The sequence below is a fragment of the Dipodomys spectabilis genome, unplaced genomic scaffold (genome assembly GCF_019054845.1).
Source record: "Dipodomys spectabilis isolate Male_0828 unplaced genomic scaffold, ASM1905484v1 ptg000706l, whole genome shotgun sequence".
NCBI lineage: Eukaryota > Metazoa > Chordata > Mammalia > Rodentia > Heteromyidae > Dipodomys > Dipodomys spectabilis.
In genome coordinates, this window is record NW_024871383.1 from 293,344 (window position 1) to 307,500 (window position 14,157).

The 14,157-nt window shown below is 59.3% G+C and overlaps 1 protein-coding gene across 3 annotated transcripts in view; it reads right to left on the reverse strand.

Moving 5' to 3' along the window:
- Cnih3 (cornichon family AMPA receptor auxiliary protein 3) overlaps positions 1 to 1,023 on the reverse strand; it is a 39,817-nt gene extending 38,794 nt beyond the window's left edge. For all 3 annotated transcript variants that reach the window (XM_042672411.1, XM_042672412.1, XM_042672410.1), the window contains exon 1: positions 943 to 1,023. In XM_042672411.1, the coding sequence (XP_042528345.1) occupies positions 943 to 1,023 (81 nt within the window). The remainder of the gene's footprint in view (positions 1 to 942) is intronic.
- Between the last annotated feature and the right edge of the window lie 13,134 nt (positions 1,024 to 14,157).

The window sequence follows — 14,157 nt, forward strand, 5'->3', positions numbered from 1 at the left end:
CCTCCCCTGCACCCCACATCCCACTGCCCCTCCCCTGCACCCCACACCCCACTGCCTCTCCCCTGCACCCCACACCCCACTGCCTCTCCCCTGCACCCCACACCCACACCCCACTGCCCCTCCCCTGCACCCCACACCCACACCCACACCCCACTGCCCCTCCCCTGCACCCCACACCCACACCCACACCCCACTGCCCCTCCCCTGCACCCCACATCCCACTGCCCCTCCCCTGCACCCCACACCCCACTGCCTCTCCCCTGCACCCCACACCCCACTGCCCCTCCCCTGCACCCCACACCCCACTGCCTCTCCCCTGCACCCCACACCCCACTGCCTCTCCCCTGCACCCCACACCCACACCCCACTGCCGCAGGGCCTGTGAAGGCCCTTGAGTGGGGGGAGGCCTCAGTAACAAGGGGGGCCGCCTTCCCCAGGACAGAGGCAGGAACCACTCTCCCCTCCCTCCCTGCAGCGCTCCCCGCGGCGCCCCCCGCGCTCCCCGCGGCGCCCCCCGCGCTCCCCGCGCTCCCCGCACCGCGGCGCCCCCCGCGCTCCCCGCGCTCCCCGCACCGCGGCGCCCCCCGCGCTCCCCGCGGCGCCCCCCGCGCTCCCCGCGCTCCCCGCACCGCGGCGCCCCCCCGCGCTCCCCGCACCGCGGCGCCCCCCGCGCTCCCCGCACCGCGGCGCCCCCCGCGCTCCCCGCACCGCGGCGCCCCCCCGCGCTCCCCGCACCGCGGCGCCCCCCCGCGCTCCCCGCACCGCGGCGCCCCCCGCGCTCCCCGCACCGCGGCGCTCCCCGCACCGCGGCGCCCTGCCGTGGCTCCCGGGCCAGCAGGCGCTGTCGGTGCCGAGCTGTTGTAGCCGCAGCCGGCGGCTGTGCCCCTCCCCCTCCCCCCGTCCGTCCGTGCGTCCGTCCGTCCGTCCGTGGCCGGTACTCACGTGCCAGACGGCGAAGAAGACGAGCGCGGCGCCCAGCACCAGCGACAGCATGTAGCCGAAGGCGGCCGGCGAGAAGGCCATGCGGCCCGCGGGCGGGGCGGGGTCACAGGTCAGAGGGAGGGCGGGGCGGGGTCAGAGGTCAGAGGGAGGGCGGGGCGGGGTCAGAGGGAGGACGGAGACCGCCGCCGGCGCGGGGCGCGGGGGGCCGGGGACGGCGCGGGGCGCGGGGCGCGGGGGGCCGGGGACGGCGCGGGGCGCGGGGGGCCGGGGACGGCGCGGGGCGCGGGGGGCCGGGGACGGCGCGGGGCGCGGGGGGCCGGGGACGGCGCGGGGCGCGGGGGGCGCGGGGGGCCGGGGACGGCGCGGGGCGCGGGGGGCCGGGGACGGCGCGGGGCGCGGGGGGCCGGGGACGGCGCGGGGGGCCGGGGACGGCGCGGGGGGCCGGGGACGGCGCGGGGCGCGGGGGGCGCGGGGGGCCGGGGACGGCGCGGGGCGCGGGGGGCCGGGGACGGCGCGGGGCGCGGGGGGCGCGGGGGGCCGGGGACGGCGCGGGGCGCGGGGGGCCGGGGACGGCGCGGGGGGCCGGGGACGGCGCGGGGCGCGGGGGGCGCGGGGGGCCGGGGACGGCGCGGGGCGCGGGGGGCGCGGGGGGCCGGGGACGGCGCGGGGCGCGGGGGGCGCGGGGGGCCGGGGACGGCGCGGGGCGCGGGGGGCCGGGGACGGCGCGGGGCGCGGGGGGCCGGGGACGGCGCGGGGCGCGGGGGGCCGGGGACGGCGCGGGGCGCGGGGGGCCGGGGAGGGCGCGGGGCGCGGGGGGCCGGGGACGGCGCGGGGCGCGGGGGGCCGGGGAGGGCGCGGGGCGCGGGGGGCCGGGGACGGCGCGGGGCGCGGGGGGCGCGGGGGGCCGGGGACGGCGCGGGGCGCGGGGGATCGTCTGGGCGAAGCACTCACTCCCCTTCCGCTGCCACGCGGGACCCGCCCTCTCTTTTCCGCGGCTCCGGGGGCACCGCCCGCCCGCCCCGCCCTCCCTCCCCGCGCCCGCCCCGCCCTCCCTCCCCGCGCCCGCCCCGCCCTCCCTCCCCGCGCCCGCCCCGCCCTCCGCGCCCGCCCCGCGCCCGCCCTCCCTCCCCCGCGCCGTCCTCCCTCCCCGCGCCCGCCCCGCGCCCGCCCCGCGCCCGCCCCGCGCCCGCCCCGCGCCCGCCTCGCGCCCGCCCCGCGCCGCCCGCGGTTGCGCCCCTGCCCCGCAGGCGCGGTGGCTGTGGCCAGAACGTGCCTCCCGCTCCGGCCTCGCCGCGCGCCCGGAACCGAGGCGCGGGTCTCCCGCAGGACCTCGCCCTGAGCGGGCCTTGCCTTCCCGCCCGAATGCCGGGAAGGTGCGGCCGGCTGGGAGGAGATTTCCGCCCGGAGCTGGAGCCTGGCGCGGGCGCGGGGCACACCCGCTGCTGCGGGGCGCGCGGGGCACACCTGCTGTGGCTGAGCAGCTTCCTCTGGTTGAACCTGATTTTCTTACCAGAAAAATAGGAATAACGCGCGCGCCTGCGATCTGCGGAGCCGGAGCCGGAGCCGGGCGGCGGGGCATCCGGCAGCCGTGGCTACGGGGAAGCCCTCGGCTGGCTCCGTGGTCCCGTGGGGAAGCAGCTGTAGGTGTGTGCAGGGATCCAAGTGTAGGTGTGTGCAGAGATCCAAGTGTAGGTGTTTGCAGGCGTACAGGTGTAGGTGTGTGCAGGGATCCAAGTGTAGGTGTGTGCAGGGATCCAAGTGTAGGTGTGTGCAGAGATCCAAGTGTAGGTGTGTGCAGGCGTACAGGTGTAGATGTGTGCAGGGATCCAAGTGTAGGTGTGTGCAGGGATCCAAGTGTAGGTGTGTGCAGGTGTACAGGTGTAGGTGTGTGCAGGGATCCAAGTGTAGGTGTGTGCAGGTGTACAGGTGTAGGTTTGTGCAGGTGTACAGGTGTATGTGTGTGCAGGTGTACAGGTGTATGTGTGTGCAGGGATCCAAGTGTAGGTGTGTGCTAGTGTACAGGTGTAGGTGTTTGCAGGGATCTAGGTATAGGTGTGTGCAAGGGTCTAGGTGTAGATGTGTCTGGGGTCCAGCTGTCAGTGTGTGCAAGGGTCCTGGTGTAGGTGTGTGCAGGGGTCCTGGTGTAGGTGTCTGGTGTGTAGGTGTTGGTGTGTCCAGGGGTTCAGCTGTAGGTGTGGCAGGGGTCTAGGTGTAGGTGTGTCTTGAGGTGTAGGTGTGTCTGGGGTGCAGGTGTAGGTGTGACAGGGGTGCAGGTGTAGGTGTGTCTTGAGGTGTAGGTGTATCTGGGGTCCAGCTGTCAGTGTGTGCAGGGGTCCTGGTGTAGGTGTGTCTGGAGGGCAGGTGTAGGTGTGGCAGGGGTCTAGGTGTAGGTGTGTCTTGAGGTGTAGGTGTGTCTGGGGTGCAGGTGTAGGTGTGTCTGGGGAGCAGGTGTAGGTGTGTCTGGGGTCCTGGTGTAGGTGTGTCTGGGGTGCAGGTGTAGGTGTGTCTGGGGTGCAGGTGTAGGTGTGTCTGGGGTACAGGTGTAGGTGTGGCAGGGGTCCAGCTGTCAGTGTGTGCAGGGATCCTGGTGTAGGTGTGTCTGGGGGGCAGGTGTAGGTGTGTCTGGGGAGCAGGTGTAGGTGTGTCTGGGGTCCTGGTGTAGGTGTGTCTGGGGTGCAGGTGTAGGTGTGTCTGGGGGGCAGGTGTAGGTGTGTCTGGGGTCCTGGTGTAGGTGTGTCTGGGGTGCAGGTGTAGGTGTGTCTGGGGGGCAGGTGTAGGTGTGTCTGGGGTCCAGCTGTCAGTGTGTGCAGGGGTCCTGGTGTAGGTGTGTCTGGGGCTCAATCATTCCAGGAGAGAGGAAGCACTTTGGGCAGCAGCCCATGGCTGGTAAGTTTCTCCCCTTGCTGGTGAGGATGGCGCTATCAGAGACAGGAGGAGGCAGTGGGGGGCAGTGGTCTCTCTGTCAGGGGTCCTGCAAGGACCAGCTCGGAGGGCCAGGAACTCGGCCATTTCAGCAGCTCAAGCCCTTAACCATAGTGTCAGGTCTACAACCCAGACAAGGACAAAGACTTAAGACAAATTTTAAAAGGTGAGTTTTTGCCTCAAAAAAAAAAAAAAAAAAAAGGCTCAGTGGTAGAGTGCTTGCCTTGCATGCATGAGGCCCTGGGTTCGATTCCTCAGCACCACATAAGCAAAAAGAAAAAAGCCGGAAGTGGCGCTGTGGCTCAAGTGGTAGAGCGCTAGACTTGAGCTGAAGAGCTGAGGGACAGCGCCCAGGCCCAGAGTTCAGGCCCCACGACCGGACCAAAAAAAAAAAAAAAAAACCATAAAAGGGACACTGGGATTTGTAAGCAATAAATGTGTAATTGTCCATAAAATTAACATGTTAATCGTATTTAGTAAGTACTATTCAAAGCATGTTATTACATTTAGAAACTTCTTTGTGTGGCTTCTTCACAGGAATCCAAGCGTGAGCTTGAGTTCAATGAGTTGTCTGTAGCTGTACCACGCGGAGTTGTTCTTGAAAGCCTTCCAAAATATTTACAGCACAAAAAGTTACACTTAGTGTAGTATTTTAACGTTTACATAACTCTTCCAAAAGGAAGGATCCTGGGACCCTTAAACAACTTATTCACACACCCCCAGCAAGCAATGGGTGCTTTGGCCCTGGCCGCTGGCCGGCCCGTGTCAGCTAGGCTGGGGGTGGCGTGTGGGAGCTCTTGCCTAGAGTGCCAAGGCCCTGGGGTCAATCCACAACCAAAAAATACAAAGGGGCTGGTTTTCATTCAATCTTCATTGTATTTAACTAAATCTTAATGGCCACCCTTCTTTCCATGAGGAGAGGATACAAATCGGTCTACTCGCATCCAAATGCCACTCCACACAGAGAGGTCGCCTCTACCTCTCTGAGCTTCACCTTTCTCATCTGTAAACTACGGAGACTAACAGAACCCATAGGAAAGTTTGGGAGAGCTTATACATACGCAGCACGCATTGCTCACCATGTAAGACCTGACAGGAGGCGCTGCCTCCGATAGGGAGCAGACTTCATGCAGGTGTCTGGAACAGAACAACTGCCACATACTGATTGTTCACAGAGATTGGATAAGCCAAGAGAGCTCTGTCCAGCAGCCTCACTGTTCAGCCATGATTACATCTGCCCAAGGTCTGCGTATGGAGGCAAAGACCCTTCCCTCCCATAGCCTTGCTGTTGGACCATGACTATGTCATCTGCAGAGGCAAAGGTGCGTTTTCACCAGGTTTCTCCTAGTCAAGGCCAGGCCACGTCTAGGCCAGGAGTTAGGCAGTGCAGAGACACAGGGCATAAGCCCCACATGACAGACCTAGAGACCATAAACTTCAGTGAAATGAATCAGGCATTGAAACACAAACATTGCATGCTTTTACTCGTTTGTTGGATACAAAACAGCGGAACTCAGAGAACAGAGAAGAAGAGTCACCACCAGGCTGGGGGGGTGAGCGGGCCGGGGATGAAGAGAGACGGAGTCGTGAGTGGGGGCCGAGCCCCTGTCACCAGGAGGGACATGTCCCCTACGCTGCGCACAGAACAGTGGCCACAGAGCTGGTGCTGTAGTTAATAATCCAGACAACTAGAGCAGGGCTGTGAATGTTCTCACCACAAAGAAATGACTAATGTTTGGAGTCCTGAGCAATGTAAATACCTGAGTGATCAATGCATAATGTATAAATGCACTAAAACAACACAGTGTGCCCCACAAAGACACAAACCTATTACCTGTCAAAAGAGTTGCTGCAAACACTAAGAGAACATGAGGAGTCTGCACCCTGCCTGCTGCACAACTTTGTCAAAGACCCACCAAAATGACCAAACCGTTTGTTCCACTGGATCACATGTCAAGAGGAGCACCGGCACTGACAGCTCTGCAGGTTTGGCCGGGCCGAACGCATGCTGGTTTTCCTGGTTCCAAACATGCAGAGTAAAGAGTTGCAGAAGGCAAGATCCACAGTGTGTGTGTGGGGGGGGGGGGGGGAGCTTTTGTTAATATTAATTCTTTATTTTAACAGATATTTGAAAAACACTAATTTTCCATTTATAGATGTAGTTTATAATTATGTAAGTTTTTATAAGAGTAGCTGTTAAAATATTAAGCAAGTATAATGTAGCTCTGGTGTAACTTTTGTGTCGACACCTGGGAAGATGGTGTATAAATGACTTTGAATTAGGAGATCCTGCACTGACTGATCTTTGAAGTCCAGCTCTAAAACTTCAGAGATATTCTTAACTCATGTACAAATACACTAACAAGTTATGTTGCCCGGGCCCAGCTTCCTTCCAGGAGGCGTTTCCTGCCCCTAACAGACAGTGAGCAGGCAGCTCCGAGACAGCCCTGTGGCCACCAAGGACAGGGTGAGGGTTTAATAGTGCTCTCCGCTGTACGCTGTGGACATCTACTCTGCCCAAAGCACCAGGGGCCAGGAGGAAGGCCCAGGGTCCAGGCTGAGGGCAAGCATGCCACAGGCCTCCCGGCTCCCGGCCGAGCTGTGGGTGTCTGGTGCCCCCTGCTGTCCCAGGGCTGCAGGAGCTGCCCTCATGCCTGTAGCCTGTAGGGAGAACACAAGCACAGAAGCATGCCTGCGCCCCCAGGTCCCCTCCACACCCAGTGCCACTCCCCGAGCCCAGGCCCACTGGGAATGGCTGGGGGGCCACAGAGCCGCCCTGACACGGGGCACTAAGAATGTGCCTGGACAAACCCACGTGCGTCTGGCCTGAGGCTGGGGAGTGGCAGGAAACCGTGGGCTCCCAAGCGGTGATGATGTGTGGAGACCGCGGGGGCAGATGCCCACCCACCACGGGGAGAAGCAGGTGCCACATCTGTGGCTGGTGCCGTGAGTCTGGTCACGTGACCACTGTAGCAAGGGCAAGAAACAGCCTCGTGCTGAAGACTGGCTCACGCATAATTCTGTGGTGTGCGTTACAGGAGCCCCCCCCCCCCCCCCGGGGCTGTTCATTAGGGATTAGAGGCTGGAGAAGCAGCCTGAGGATGTGCTGGGTGCAAAGTATCTCTTCATTTAAAACCAAAGTTTAATGCCTGCAGATTGTTGGTATGTTCTTAGATAAGCCCTTTAAGGGCTGGCAGTGTGGGCCAGTGCCAGAGCTGCCAGCAGGCACGAGGCCCTGGGGGGTCCTCAGCAGTGAAAAGTAAACTATGCCACTAATTGTTAATTGGGAAACATGCCTGTGTTCCATTGGGTTGACAGACACATAAGCGGTGCATTGTTCTCTTCATAGCTCCATGTTTAAAAGTTTTCCACCCCTTGTTGCTCATAGCACAAAACGACCCATGCGGCAGGTTACAAAGAGGAGGCTTGTCTGAGCTCAAGGAGGTCCCCTCCGCCAGTGACCCACCATCGAAGCACCCACACCTGTGTCCAGGAAGTCCCTCCTAGCCCTGGCTAGGACTGCGACAGAGACCGCACTTCAACCTGAGTCCATACAGAGGCCTGGGACGAGGAGAGGAGAGGCTGGCCAGAGCAGCGTCCACACCTTCCAGGCAGCACAGCCAGAGGGGACCAGACCACGCAGCTCGGGAAGAGAATGGCCCAGGGCCAGGCCGCAGCCCAGGAGCCGACTGCCAGCTGTGGCCTCTGAGGTTCCTGTGGCCAAGGCCAGGTCCCCGGAGGCCCTCCAGGGACAGTGCGTAGCGTTTCTACCAAAGCCCTGCCGAGCCTGGCTGAAGCACCCTGAGGAAGCTGAGACCCGGGGTTGGGGAGGACCTGGGATGGGGGCGGGGGAGGGGGGAGAACCTGGGGTCAGGGAGGAAGGACCCAGGGTCAGGGAAGGACACTCAGTCCTGTGAGGTCAGTGTCTGTCCTATCTCTGAGGTCAGTGTCTGTCTGTGGGGTCAGTGTCTGTCCTGTCTGTGAGGTCAGTGTCTGTCTGTGAGGTCAGTGTTTGTCTGTGAGGTCAGTGTCTGTCTGTCTGTGAGGTCAGTGGGCTCAGTGTCTGTCCTGTCTGTGAGGTCAGTGTCTGTCTGTGAGGTCAGTGTCTGTCTGTGAGGTCAGTGTCTGTCTGTGAGGTCAGTGTCTGTCTGTGAGGTCAGTGTCTGTCTGTCTGTGAGGTCAGTGTCTGTCTGTGAGGTCAGTGTCTGTCTGTGAGGTCAGTATCTGTCTGTCTGTGAGGTCAGTGTCTGTCTGTGAGGTCAGTGTCTGTCTGTGAGGTCAGTGGGCTCAGTGTCTATCCTGTCTGTGGGGTCAGTGTCTGTCTGTCTGTGAGGTCAGTGTCTGTCTGTAAGGTCAGTGTCTGTCTGTCTGTGAGGTCAGTGTCTGTCTGTGAGGTCAGTGAGCTCAGTGTCTGTCCTGTCTGTGGGGTCAGTGTCTGTCTGTGAGGTCAGTGTCTGTCTGTCTGTGAGGTCAGTGTCTGTCTGTGAGGTCAGTGTCTGTCTGTGAGGTCAGTGTCTGTCTGTCTGTGAGGTCAGTGGGCTCAGTGTCTGTCCTGTCTGTGAGGTCAGTGTCTGTCTGTGAGGTCAGTGTCTGTCTGTGAGGTCAGTGTCTGTCTGTCTGCGAGGTCAGTGGGCTCAGTGTCTGTCCTGTCTGTGAGGTCAGTGTCTGTCTGTGAGGTCAGTGTCTGTGAGGTCAGTGTCTGTCTGTGAGGTCAGTGTCTGTCTGTCTGTGAGGTCAGTATCTGTCTGTGAGGTCAGTGTCTGTCTGTGAGGTCAGTGTCTGTCTGTCTGTGAGGTCAGTGTCTGTCTGTGTGGTCAGTGTCTGTCTGTGAGGTCAGTATCTGTCTGTCTGTGAGGTCAGTGTCTGTCTGTGAGGTCAGTGTCTGTCTGTGAGGTCAGTGGGCTCAGTGTCTATCCTGTCTGTGGGGTCAGTGTCTGTCTGTCTGTGAGGTCAGTGTCTGTCTGTAAGGTCAGTGTCTGTCTGTCTGTGAGGTCAGTGTCTGTCTGTGAGGTCAGTGAGCTCAGTGTCTGTCCTGTCTGTGGGGTCAGTGTCTGTCTGTGAGGTCAGTGTCTGTCTGTCTGTGAGGTCAGTGTCTGTCTGTGAGGTCAGTGTCTGTCTGTGAGGTCAGGTGTCTGTCTGTCTGTGAGGTCAGTGGGGTCAGTGTCTGTCCTGTCTGTGAGGTCAGTGTCTGTCTGTGAGGTCAGTGTCTGTCTGTCTGTGAGGTCAGTGGGGTCAGTGTCTGTCCTGTCTGTGAGGTCAGTGTCTGTCTGTCTGTGAGGTCAGTGGGCTCAGTGTCTGTCCTGTCTGTGGGGTCAGTGTCTGTCTGTGAGGTCAGTGTCTGTCCTGTCTGTGAGGTCAGTGTCTGTCTGTGAGGGCAGTGTCTGTCTGTGAGGTCAGTATCTGTCTGTCTGTGAGGTCAGTGTCTGTCTGTGAGGTCGGTGTCTGTCTGTGAGGTCAGTGTCTGTCTGTGAGGTCAGTGGGCTCAGTGTCTATCCTGTCTGTGGGGTCAGTGTCTGTCTGTCTGTGAGGTCAGTGTCTGTCTGTCTGTGAGGTCAGTGGGCTCAGTGTCTATCCTGTCTGTGGGGTCAGTGTCTATCTGTCTGTGAGGTCAGTGGGCTCAGTGTCTATCCTGTCTGTGGGGTCAGTGTCTGTCTGTCTGTGAGGTCAGTGTCTGTCCTGTCTGTGAGGTCAGTGTCTGTGAGGTCAGTGTCTGTCTGTCTGTGAGGTCAGTGGGCTCAGTGTCTATCCTGTCTGTGGGGTCAGTGTCTGTCTGTCTGTGAGGTCAGTGGGCTCAGTGTCTATCCTGTCTGTGGGGTCAGTGTCTGTCTGTCTGTGAGGTCAGTGTCTGTCCTGTCTGTGAGGTCAGTGTCTGTCTGTGAGGTCAGTGTCTGTCTGTCTGTGAGGTCAGTGGGCTCAGTGTCTATCCTGTCTGTGGGGTCAGTGTCTGTCTGTCTGTGAGGTCAGTGTCTCTCTGTCTGTGAGGTCAGTGTCGGTCTGTCTGTGAGGTCAGTGTCTGTCTGTGAGGTCAGTGTCTGTCTGTCTGTGAGGTCAGTGGGCTCAGTGTCTGTCCTGTCTGTGAGGTCAGTGTCTGTCTGTCTGTGAGGTCAGTGTCTGTCTGTCTGTGAGGTCAGTGTCTGTCTGTGAGGTCAGTGGGCTCAGTGTCTGTCCTGTCTGTGAGGTCAGTGTCTGTCTGTCTGTGAGGTCAGTGTCTGTCTGTGAGGTCAGTGTCTGTCTGTCTGTGAGGTCAGTGGGTTCAGTGTCTGTCCTGTCTGTGAGGTCAGTGTCTTGTCTGTCTGTGAGGTCAGTGTCTGTCCTGTCTGTGAGGTCAGTTTCTGTCTGTCTGTGAGGTCAGTGGGCTCAGTGTCTGTCCTGTCTGTGGTGTCAGTGTCTGTCTGTGAGGTCAGTGTCTGTCTGTCTGCGAGGTCAGTGGGCTCAGTGTCTGTCCTGTCTGTGGGGTCAGTGTCCTGTCTGTGAGGTCAGTGTCTGTCTGTCTGTGAGGTCAGTGGGCTCAGTGTCTGTCCTGTCTGTGGTGTCAGTGTCTGTCTGTGAGGTCAGTGTCTGTCTGTCTGCGAGGTCAGTGGGCTCAGTGTCTGTCCTGTCTGTGGGCTCAGTGTCTGTCTGTGAGGTCAGTGTCTGTCTGTCTGTGAGGTCAGTGGGCTCAGTGTCTGTCCTGTCTGTGGTGTCAGTGTCTGTCTGTGAGGTCAGTGTCTGTCTGTCTGCGAGGTCAGTGGGCTCAGTGTCTGTCCTGTCTGTGGTGTCAGTGTCTGTCTGTGAGGTCAGTGTCTGTCTGTCTGCGAGGTCAGTGGGCTCAGTGTCTGTCCTGTCTGTGGGGTCAGTGTCCTGTCTGTGAGGTCAGTGTCTGTCTGTCTGTGAGGTCAGTGGGCTCAGTGTCTGTCCTGTCTGTGGTGTCAGTGTCTGTCTGTGAGGTCAGTGTCTGTCTGTCTGCAAGGTCAGTGGGCTCAGTGTCTGTCTGTGAGGTCAGTGTCTGTCTGTCTGTGAGGTCAGTGGGCTCAGTGTCTGTCCTGTCTGTGGGGTCAGTGTCCACCCTCTCCCCTTACCTATCCCCCTGTGTGCTCTGGGCCTTTTCTGTGTCCTCTCCCGCCTCTGTCTCCATGGCAGGCATCAGTAGTCCCTGCCCCTTCCCCGCACCGCTTCCTTTTCTATGTGGAAGGGGATGCCAGCAGGCAAGGAGCGGGTACACAGGAGCAAGGCCTTCATGAAGGCTCCCCTTCTGCCAGAAGGACCAGGACTCAGGCAGAAAGAGGATCAAGCCCGGCTCCAAACATGGACCCTTGCACCTCAGCTGCCCAGCTGGCCTTCAGGAAGCCTGGGGCTCCTGCCTGAAGGCTGCCCTCTTGTGCTCCAACCAAGCTGACTAATCTAAGGACCTCCATCTCTGAGCATCATTCTCAGTAGAACTTCTGGAATCTGCCCACAGTTCCCCCTCCCCCCCCCCACTCCAGACCATCCTGGACAAGGCCCAGACTCTGCTCACAGACCCTGCCTGTCCTCAGTGAGCCCTGCCTCCCCAGCTTCTGCCATCTGCCCTGTTCCCTCCGACCTCCAGGGAGAATTGCCTCCAGCCAGGACTCCGTTGACAGGGAAATTGTGAATTTCTGCACAAGATTTTATATGCATTGAAAAAGTGAGTGGAGGGGGGAGTGGGCGGGGGAGGGAAGGAGGGAGGGAGGGAGGAGAGAGGAGAGAGGAGAAGGGGGAAAAGGGAAAACCCTAGGTTCTTGGCCTTTCTTTTTTTAACTGTGTGACCTGAGGACGTCACTTAAATCACGCTAAACCCCAGGGCCCTTGGCCATAAAACAAACATGCTCAGGATAGTTCCCCGCATCATGCTTTGCCAAGATTAAAGGAGACGAAATACTACTGTGGGAGAACAGGTTCTTTTTAACCCTTGCAGAACTGGGATGAAACCCGGGGCATCATACACATGAGACCAGCCCTCTGCTGTGAGAAGAGCTGCCCACACGCTGGCCACAGGGCGGGCAAGCTACACAGGACATGGTCCCAATCAGACTGAAGAGGGGCAAGCAACATGCACAGCTGTCTCTCTTCACAGACATCAAAGTCCAACACTACAGCTCAGAAATGTGGAGCTGGATATGGATATTGGAAGACTTGAGCTATCAAATCAAGCTTTGTCTGAGGCCCATCTGGATACTACATTTTTGGGGGTGGCATTTCTGTGTTTGAACCTAGGGTTGCTCATTAGCTAGGCAGTTTCTCTACCATCTCAAGCTTGCCCTTCGCCTTTTTTGTTTAGTGTGTAAACTGGGAGTCAGGTGTGTGCCTGGGCTGCCCACCCCAACACAGCTGGGACCGCAGGCGCACACTACCACACCTGCTTCGAATGGGTTGAGATGGTCCCTCCCTCTCTTTTCTGTGCTCTCCCCATCCCCTGCCCCCAGACTGGCCTCAAACCACATCTACCCAGTCTCTTCACCTCCTGAGTAGCAAGGATTACAGGAACGAGCCAACAGGAGTGACCAAATCCCTATGTTATGTAAGTCAGCTTGAGTTCTGTTTCAATGTTTGGATGGCCAAGAAGTGACTCAAATCCAGTACATTTCAGCACTCCACACTCAGCTTCTAAGAGGAAGATCTGTAAGTGATGTTGACACTAGAAATGGACTTCCTAGTGGAAGGCTGTCTTCCATGAAAGGTTGTCTTTGCCCCTGATGTCAGGCTTTTGAAACAGTGGGGAAACCACTCTTCCACACCGAGAGGGAGCGTGCCTGGGCCTGTTCTAGGAAATTAGCTCTCATGGCAAGGTGAACAACACTCAGGCAGGGAGAGGGATTGGAAGCAGAAAAATACTTTTGTGAGTGATGAGCCTGGGAGTTGGCGCTTTATCGACCGTCCCCAGAGGTCGGCGGGCTGACTGGCAATCTTGTGTCAGCGCCAGGCCTGCCCTCCGCTGTAGGAGCTGGGTGACAGCAGAGCCCAGGTCAGAGCCCATGCTCACAGCCACTCAGGGCCCAGCAGTTGCCTTAGACATTTCAAACAGCAAACTTTTAATTCTTTGTCGGTTGTGGGGCTTGAACTCACAGCCTGCAAGCTGTGCCTGAGCTCTTTTGCTCAAGACTAGCACTCTACCACTTGAGCTCCACTTCTGGGTTTTGAGTGGCTAACTGGAGATAAGTCTCATGGACTTTCCTGGCAGGCTGACTTAGAACGGGAGTCCTCAGATCTCAGCCTCCTAAAGGTGCTAGGATTACAGGTGTGGGCTACCAGTGCTCGGCTCGTTTCAATTTTTAAACAAAGGCAAGCTTAAGTTGGCTAATAGCTCTATAAAGAGTAAGCAGGAGAACACCCCCACATCCACAGATAGATGACGCTACTATCCAAACCTCTGTGGGTCACGGGGGGTGGGGGGGGCGGCAGGAGTGCAAGCCGTTGGCTCCATGGTGCCAGACAGTGGCTTCACCCTTTATCTACTAGGAAATGGAAGTCTCCCCAGAGCAACAGGAGCACCACCCGCGCCCCCGCCTCTGCTGAGCAGGGACCCACACCGCCCGGCTGATAAGCCAGAGTATCTCCTGTACTGCCAGGAGAGATAGCTGCCGGCCCAGCCTACCTCACTATCCTGCCCCCAGCAGCCTCCCTCCCACGTTCCACACCCACTTCTTCGCCTAACTCCAATCCCTTTCCTAGCCCAGTTCCTGCTCATAAATCCCTGCGTCCTGTCCTGAGAGAGGAGAGCCAGCCCCTCCCAGCCCTCTGTTTGCAAGATGGACACTCTCTCTTAGCAGTCTGCTCTCATTTTAGAAACAGAAGCTTACACACCCAGTGTTTTCAATCCAGTCTCATGAGTATTTTTACTTCACGGGCTACTGGCGTCCTGCTAACCAAAAGAAGTTTCAGACTGAGTCAGAGAGGAAGGCCAGGTCCAGCAGAGACTCACTAGTGTCATAACAAGGCCCACCAGCAAACCACCACAGCTGCTGGCTTTGTTTTTCAGAGGGAAGCAGGGGGCACTGCCACACCAGGCTGGCTTTGAGAGCAAGAGACCAGCGAGGCCCCGAACGGGGACCCCGGTGCCCCCAGGAAGGCCCTGCTCCAGGCAGCTCCCACCTCTCCAACAAGGCCTAACACTGGCTCCTCGGGGGCTGCCTTCCCTCCACCTGTGAAATGCACATTGCGTTTAGAAGGGTCCCTCACTCCTGGGAAGATTGATGCGATAAACCTGTGTGGGAAAATACTAATCACTGCAGAGACACAAGAAAAAAGTGGCTGAGATGTAGCACAACTGAACCAACCACAAACAGGCAGCAAAGA